A 9,311-nucleotide genomic window follows, 5' to 3' on the forward strand; every position below is an offset into this window, starting at 1 on the left:
TGAAAATAATAACTACAGCATAATTGGGTCTGTTAGGTCCTTCCAAAAGTTCCAGTCAGTTCTGTTTATCTTTCTGGTACTTTGTTTATTCTTCTATTAACTTTCAGTTCCCCGCGACACTTCAAGGTTCGTCTCGAAAAAACCGGGGAACTTTTGAAGTGGCCTAATGGTTAAGGTGGTACGAAAGTGGCACCTAAAGAGGCAATCGTTTATGAAACTTATTCTAATAAATTAGAACAAATGTTACGACAAGATATGAAATTTCACAGGTGTCAGTGCCTTCTTCCGGGCCTCCGCAATCACGCGGTAAAATTTCAATCGATTCTGTCCAGCTCAGAGAAGAGTTTCATAAATACCCTTCACATTGGTATCACCTTAAATTAAGGGAAACGTGATTTTTTTATATCCGACTGGTTAACTAACACCGACTAACCGCACTCTTGTGCTTTCTTATGCTTGCAGCTTGCACACCGGGACATTCATCGTGTTTCGTTTTATTGTAGCCTTACACCCCATCCCCACCCCCTTTGTTCCACCCACTTAACCACCCACTTCCCTCCCCGTCGACGCCTTCGTGTTCCCTCCCATCCGCGACCCCTGACCCCATAGCCGCCCCTTTTCGCACCTTGGCCATTTCGTCCCTCAACCCTTTTTCCATTTCCGGCTCTCGTTTTCAACCCCTTCGCCCCCCCCGGCTTTTATTTCTACCCCTTGGCTCCGCGCTCGTCTTCCTTACTCCGTATCAAAAAAACACCCTGGGCGTCGCTGCTTCGCGGAGGTAAGCTCAAAAAATGTCTATGTTCACTAAAATGTCAAGTGACAATACGTATAATTATTTAATATACACTGTATAATATTACCTTTAAATATTTACATCAAGAAAGACATCCGCGTCTCGGTAGTCTCATCCTGAGGACACAATAGGTCACTACGAATTTCATTTAGCCAGATGAAATAATTAAAAGTGCAACACTTCCATCTTGTCAGGTGATAATGAAAAGAAAAATGGCCGCCTTCGCCGGCTTATCCCTAATTAAAACGTTGCTGCCGTGAAATATTCGGAATAACGTGCCCAGTACCTGCTCCTCTGGTGCAACCTTATACATTTTAATATGTACGATATTACAGAGGTGGGATGGACGATATGTATGTACAATGTATAATTATGTACCCGAGTCAACCCGCCCACTCCTTCAGACGAGTCTAAAAAAGAAAATTCAGAGGAAACTCGGGGAAACGGCGACTTTCCAAAGGAAGCTTTTTTTAATTAATGCTTTTTGAAGGGGTCATTGTAGAATATACAAGCAAGTCTCACTGACACGCATACATCCCGTAGACATATATGAGGCATTACGTTATAATTTTGCCGCTCTTTGTAACAATGTCCGAGGAAAAGAAAAAAGTGAGAAATATGAGAAAACTAGTAATCGAAGGATGGATTAAAAAGTGAATCCGGAAAATGTCTCGAATTAAGAGGTGCGTGTCATTATTTGAAAGTCATTGAGGAATATAGAAAGAATAACTGACAAGTATACATCCTGTAGACGTATATGAGAAGTCGTAACGCCTAAAGGCGCCCGACGTTTGGTCCAATATTGCCTGCACGGTCAGACGAATTTCGCCCATATGTCGAAATGGCTCCGTGTTCAAGGGATTGATATCACCTTAAAATCTCGTATTTATGTGTGGTTATCACTTAAGCTATAGATGTATGAACAACATATTGTATGAAATGGGAATACTTGAGGATATACGTGGTAGCCGCTTGCTAATAATTAGGGAAGCACATTATCGAAGGGGTTTCGGCTTCCTGTAATAATCCAGACACGCTCTTCCCTCAGGACTCTCGGGAGACGAGGTGAACCCACCTAACGTGCTGTCTACATCCTGGACCGAAAAGCCGAAACCCTGAACATCCCCGACGACCGGAACGCCGCTTCTCCCCTGCAGGGAAAATGCCTTCTCGCTTTCGAAACTTTCCAAAGATTCCGAGCCGAGGTTAGAAGGGTCTCAGAATTAACACGGGAAGGATCGCCCCGCAAAGGTAATCCCTAACAATATAAATCTAATGGTAATGAAAGCTACTCTCCGATAATAATAAAGAATTCCTCGAAGATTAATAAATTCACCGTATATATACATTTATACTAATATACTTTCCCCAACGAATGCTGGCTTGCCTCGGGGCTAACACGTGGTTTCAGAGGAAAAATTCAGTTCCCGCTAAACGTCACAGATGGCGACGTTGGTCCTTAACAGTCGTTAGAAATATTCCATATATACGTATAGATATATAGAACGACCCTTTCGTATCACCTTAAAGGCGATTATTAATACGGGGTTATATTAGGAAACGTATTTCTATATTCTATATATATGTATAGATATATAGAACGACCCTTTCGTATCACCTTAAAGGCGATTATTACTACGGGGTTATATTAGCAGAAGTATCCATTTGAAGCTTCCGACACGGTACTGGGCGTCCCTACTTTATTAGCTACTTTAACTCGGCTCTTTCTGTGCACGGAGTGGCTCTCTTCCGTAGAAATTCCGGATAATAGAATATCTTGTACCACCTCCCGAGGAGGTGGTTACTGCGCCCGCCGGGTAATGGAATCGGCGTATCCGAGGATAGTTTACCCCGTATCACGGTTTAACGGTGGAAGCCGAATGGAGATTTCGTTTTACCGTTCCCCTTTACCTTCCCTGGGAAGCTTTCGCCTCCCACTGTCGAGCTTTCGATGACAGAACTTTCCCCACTCGTCCGACTCCATTCTCGAGGTTGGGAATTGTTCTCTCCGCGCCCTGCAAAAGCCGGCGCGAAACTTCCGCGGGTTTTCCGCGACCCCGGAATTTCGAGATAATCGAGGCCAACTGCGATACCCCGAGAAACTTTCCATCTGATTTGATAAAATCGTCGAATTTAACTCCCTGTACATTTATGAACCATCGAGGTCATCGCGAAGAAATCCTCCTCGCCTCGGCGAAGGCGGGAAAATTTGAAAATCGAGCGGCAACCACTTCTCGGCGGACGTAATTTCGCGGATTTGGACAACAAAAGCATACTTCTCTGCAACCGTGGGAATTATATTCATGGTTGCTATGTCTTTCCCTGAACCATTGAGATGAAATAAAAACATTATACGGAATAAGTCATCTTCAATTGATTTTACGTCCGTTTACGCCGCGACGCTTAGCGGTGGGGCTTGGCAGAACAATACATAACACGTCATATTTATAAACTCCCGAAATTTCAAGACCTCCATTAGGACCCTCCACGAAGACGTGTTGGAGTTTGAAATTATTTGGTAGATCCACTTTGTAGAAAAGTTTTACAAATGTATCGACTTTCTGTTACACACATATGACACCTTAGGGCCTCCGCCATAGCGTGAAATTTCCGACGATTTGATACGCACCCCCTGCGAGAAATCTCGGGGTTAAAAAATGAAAGTCGTTAAAATTAGACTTCTCATCCCTGCTCGAAAAGTTTCAGATGAACGAGACGAGAGAACGTCCGCAAAGCCGGAGCTGCGTCCATCTCGAGCCGTCGGAATTGGCTTCAGAGGGCCGAAAGAGTTTCAACGACATCCAGACCGGAAGAGGAAGTTCTTTTTTAAGAGGCTTTCTCTGCGATCCAGCTTCGATGATCGCGGGGCGTGAATCTCTTTATCTACGATCCAACAAGGTGCCTCGTCCCGATCGCGTCCTGCGTCGGAAGTCGATTCCTGGACCTCCGGTACCGACAGCAGCGCCAAAGCGGACAGTCGGAGAACAAACGGGAATTCGTCGCTTGGAGCATATCAGGGGGACGTCGCCGAGGAGTTTCCCCGTCTTCCCCAGCGTTAATCAGGGGGTTCTTGTACAAAGTTTCACCCTGGCCAAGAAAGACCCTTAATACCCCGGACAAAAAGAAGCCCGTCCCTCGGCCACGAGATTTGGAATCGCATTGTTAAAAATTAAGAGGCGCGCTCACAACTTATTATTTTTCGCAAAATTACTTCCCACTATACAACATTATTTCCTGCGAGCAGGAAGAAATCTACGTTCCTCCCCCTCACCAAGAAACTCGGCAGAGTTGCGAGCCAAATACATTTGAGCGATCCTTAATTAATTTATCATCTCTTATCTCCTTTATCAAAAAGGACACCGGTGTTAATATCAGCTCTAACACTCTTTCGTAAAAATGTTCAAACTTCTCGCCCACCTATTCTTAATCTATTGTTGTATCGCCCTCCTTCCTTTTAAACAGATAAAAGAAAACGCGCGCAATTCAAATCGTTCTCGTCTGATACTTCTAAATTGAATAGCGGTTAATCTCAATCCTTTTGATAATTACATAATCTTTGAATAATCGATATCTATGAAACACGGTTAAATAAATCTCAGAAATTAAATCATATAATTAAAGTGATTAATTTTTAACAATGATCGACCTCGCCGTAAAAATTCGGGAAAGCCTTCGACGATATCGCACGCACGCAGCTTCGGCCGGATCGAGCTGAACCTCTCTGGAAATCAATTATTCCTTATCCTTTCCATTAACGTTAATGCGGCATGGCACGACGTGGTATACGCCACTGTAAAATCGGATTCCTACTAATTAGCTTGATGCACGATTCCAGAGAGGCAATTACGCGCGCATACGCCATTGGAAATGCGTTATTAGCACTTGGTGAGCATCCACCATGGTAACTCTCTTACTCAACCTATATTCCCTGTTATCCCCCATAACATATACTCAGGTAGCAGATATCTGAACAGGACATGACGGACTCGTGATCTCGCCGCGCAAGATTTATCGACAACCGAACACTGAGATAAATTAATTACAATTAGCGTATTAAAGGTAAAAAGGTCCTGGATCAAATATCAAAACGACTAGAAACCCTTCCTTTTACCCTGGCCATACAATCCGCCTTAAATAAGAAAGAACATTAAAAAAAAAAACTCATAATTTGATAATTAACCTTACTCTACCTAGATTCGCTGTTATCAATCACAACATAAATTCATACATAACATAAATTCGAACAGGTGTACGGCCTAAGGAAGAACGTGGCGCTCATGAAATGTCATTTTCCAAAAAGAAGGAAAAGAAAAAATAAATGTCATCAATGTCGAAAAGAAATCAAGTCCAAATCTCGTGCGCCGGATCGCGGGGCGAAGGACCCATTTCTTTTCTTACCTTCTTTTTCATTAAAAGAAACACCGAGCGTTTAGATAGTAATCGATGAATAAGGGAGGAGGTAAGCTACGTTTACGAGTGGGAGTTTCTGCCTGGTACTGGGACTTTTTTAAAAGCGATTTACCAAAGAGCATTCGTAGCGTACGACATGTCCGTGCAAGCTTACTAGTGCCGTGTAAAGTTTATTTATTCCCGCCTCCCGCGCCCTAAACGAGCGACTAGACGGAAGGATTAATAGTCGAAAAGTCGCGACCGATACGTCCCGATACGGATATTCCGAATCGAGGACGTCGCCGAGATGTCCCAGGAAGCCCCAAACAGTCGGGACGGAGTCCCACCTACGAGCGCGTCGGGTGTCACACACGGCGCGGCGCCTCGACTCCGTTGCAGTGGTCCAAAACGAATTTTCAAAGCGACAAAAATATGCCATACGCTTTGTCAATTACCGTTTTACACACATTTGCCACATATATACATATATATGTATATACAGACCGTACTACCCTAATGTCGCACACGGCGCGGCGCCTCGACTCCGTTGCAGTGGTAAAATTAAAAGCATGCGCGAACGGCACTAGTATACTGTACTCTATTAATGCAAAAATGTCAGAAAATATGTATAAACTTGAAATGTATGATCAGAAAGCGTATAGAATTTTTGTCGTCCTGAGAATTCACTTTGGACCACTGCGCGCCGCGCTCCGTGTGACGCTCGACGCGCTCAATGTGACTCCGGTCTTCGGCGGGGAGTCCGTCCGAGGCGCGCGGAGAGAGATAGAACTCGTCGGCTTGATTATCGTAGTTAACTCGCAAAATTTCATTTCCTCGCAAACAGTGGGGGGATTCGGCAATTATCTAGGGACTCTCAGCAAGTCGACTGATCTCGCAAGTATACACCTCCGTCGTTTCCACGAGGCGCCATTGCGAACTAGCGCGAGAAACAATCGTCCTGCGCACACTTTGTAAATGTATTTTTCGAGACTGAAGATTCGTGATTCTACGCAACGGGAAGATCCTTTGGTAGAGTTAGTCATTTTGGCTTAGGAAGGGGTTAATCGTAGAATTTCGACGGAGTCCGCCCTGTACAGAGTGAATTGAAAACTTAGGCTAGAAGTAAACCACAGTCGCTTTGCTATTTCAAAAAGAACCATTGAATGTTTGCGAATTTACTATCACTTATCACCCTGTACAGGCGTTAAGGCGACATGAAAGTGGCATCTAATAAGTCAATTGTTTACGTAAGTTTTCCCTGAACCACGTGTACCGAATCGCTCCTAACTTTACAATATGAATATGGAGTCTATAAGAAAGGTTCTAACAACCATACAATATGTTAAAAGAGTTCATAAACAAACTTACGAATGTATTGAGTTGACGCATAAGTAATGTCATTATTTTATCCCGATATATGGCATTAAAGGAGGCCATTACTTATGCATCATATTCGTAAGTTTGTTAATGAACGCTTTTAAAATATTATAAAATCCTATAAAAACGTAATTGTATGGGTGTCAGGACCTTCCTTGTAGCCTCCACGTTAACATTGTCAATTTGCATACGATTCGGTAAACCCAGTTAGGAGAAAAGTTACACGAACGAGACTTCTTCCTGTCGCTCTCGCATCGCCTTAAAGTCTCCCGAAATCTCCGAGGCCTTGATGGTAAAGTGTCTCTCGACTCCATGTAAATCAAACTTGGCTTTTCGATATTGGTGAATAATGGTATGATAAATGCATACTCTGAGGACAGCGACTGGGAGGAGGACGTAAGTCCAGAGAATTTCGTTTGAAAGTAACGCCCTTCCTAAAATTTCATTTCATTCGCAGTGTCGAGTGATACTGCGGACCCAAAGACCATGAGCGTAGCTTATATTACGGTTTAAGTTTAAGTTATTCTACGCTTCTTAAATTAACTATCCACATTCACCAATGATATCAATTGAAATGCATTTGCAGGGTAACAAGAAGATATTTACTTCATTTATACCTCAAATTGTCAGTCGAAGCAGTCGAAGGCTTTCATAAGTTTGTTTATCGTACAGATGTCATCGATACTTTTCTTTCTTTGATGAGGTGCATTTCTCATGGCAACCTTGGCTTTATAGAATGCAAAGTTCAAGAACTACTTGTCTACTTAGATGCAAGGTAGATACACTTGTCGATGACCGAATCGTCAAGGTATCTGTAATTTTTTACATTCTTTTTATAATCCTTACTTGTTATTAGACCCTGCGTTGTCTTTCTTGCCAGTCGGCTTGGAAATAGAGACGTCGTTTCTCGGAGGAATTCGTTCGATGGTTGAGAAAATATGTACAAGGATTACAGCGAGCTTATCGCAAGTGATTAGAAATGCATCACGCTCTTCGGCGTTTATAAGTCAACAATGTTCTCATCACGCCGCGCAAATCGTACAGAGATCATTCATTCTAGTCCTGTCCTACTTGCTTTGCTGTCATGTAAAATAATCGAATCCCTGTGTTACATGTAATGGTCAATTATGTTCTAATAAAATCAGTCGAAATCCAAACCGACCTCTCACAATTCACTATCCTTCCCTTAGCTACACTAAGAATTATTAAATTATTTCTCAACGTAAAGAATATATTATACACTGAAATTAACTCTTAATGAAACAATTAATTCTACTTATAATAATTTTCCGTACCTACATGCCTCACAATGATTGTGGCTCTTGTAATTTAGACTACATTAGAAGAAATCATTCATAAAAATAGGCACCTTGTATTTTGTATGGTAAAAAAATATATTTATAGAAAATTGTACTCTAAACGCCACTATTCGTTACCTCTAAAAGAGCATATTCAATTAAATGCTAGAAAACTATTAATACAAAATGGTTCACATAATTTTAAATCTAATGCTTCAAGTTAGCTCAAACAGATTGTTCTTAACGATACAGATAAATAAATAACACAAAATTTGTTCCACTTCGATCGACTAGTGAAATGATGGTACTAAAATTGAATTCACTTTAAAACATCAGGTAGTTGAGAAATAATTTGCATGTACAAAGAAATTCCAGAAATATTGAATTAACCATGCCATTCAGTTAAGTATTCTTATAACTAACTATAGTATCCATTTTATGAATAGACGTAGAAAAGGATCTAAGTTGCACTTCTTGGCTGTTCGCGATAAACACTGGCTGCGTCTCGTCCCATTCTTTAGGAATGCCACAGTCCGGCACGGTGTAAGTTAAAATATCAAAGGAACATAAGCAGTCCAATAATGGTAGAAAACTGACAGTGCCTTGAAACAAAACAAGATAATTTAAACATTAAAAATTTCGTCTAAGATGTTCAAAGGCAAAAATACATTCTGCATTCTAGAATGTAAAAACATAAATGCCTTCTGCATATGAACTGAATGCATGGCCTCATTTTTATTTACCAGTAATTTGCCGGATAACTTCACGAATTTCTTTCTGGATCGACTTAACGTCTTTTGTTCCAACATCGGGCAGGGACGAAGTACTATCGGTAGCACCGTTAGACTTAGTACCCTCATAATCTACTTTGAAATCCCACTTTTCCAGAACTTCTTTGGTGTTAACATCTGTAATTACCAACGTGACTTTCTGTACCTTACGTTGAACGAGCCATTCTTGAACCTGACCAAGAACCGTGTCAAGAAACGATTTGATCTTTTCATCCGTTGACATTAGAATAAACAATCCAAAATGCTCAGCTGGCTCAAAAGTTTCAGGTGGATAAATCCCTCTTTGATAAAGTATACTATTAACTCCATAATCTGTAGGGAGTGAAAAATATCATAACCCAATAACATATATTGCGTTCGCGAATGCCACTTACGTAAATACTGTTTAACCAATTCCGCCGATCCTTTTAGCGTGATACATTTCGCCTTTTGTTGAGTTTCTGTCATAATGCCGGTAACATAAAATAACTTTGGTGGATTCCTTCACGATGTTAGCTCAAATACGAGGTTATGGATACAGCGGTTCGTCCAATTTTAAACGGACCAATCCCATTAACGATAACGTTTGAGCCAATCACGATTCTCCATTGAGGTTATGATCGACAGAGACTCACCTCTGCCAACTCAGAGATGAGTTGAGAGATTCACGGGAAGGATCGAGCG

At 41.7% G+C, this 9,311-nt stretch overlaps 1 protein-coding gene across 1 annotated transcript; it reads right to left on the bottom strand.

The window, feature by feature from the left end:
• Positions 1 to 7,932: 7,932 nt before the first annotated feature.
• On the bottom strand, positions 7,933 to 9,161 carry LOC105696999 (mitotic spindle assembly checkpoint protein MAD2A). The gene is made up of 3 exons (XM_012419920.1): positions 9,023 to 9,161; positions 8,601 to 8,960; positions 7,933 to 8,459 (listed from the first exon to the last, which is right to left on the bottom strand). The coding sequence occupies exons 1-3, from the start codon at positions 9,093 to 9,095 to the stop codon at positions 8,260 to 8,262; spliced, it is 633 nt and encodes a 210-aa protein (XP_012275343.1). The 5' UTR covers positions 9,096 to 9,161; the 3' UTR covers positions 7,933 to 8,259.
• Between the last annotated feature and the right edge of the window lie 150 nt (positions 9,162 to 9,311).

This window comes from Orussus abietinus, unplaced genomic scaffold (assembly GCF_000612105.2).
Source record: "Orussus abietinus isolate OABI.00-Male unplaced genomic scaffold, Oabi_2.0 scaffold16, whole genome shotgun sequence".
NCBI lineage: Eukaryota > Metazoa > Arthropoda > Insecta > Hymenoptera > Orussidae > Orussus > Orussus abietinus.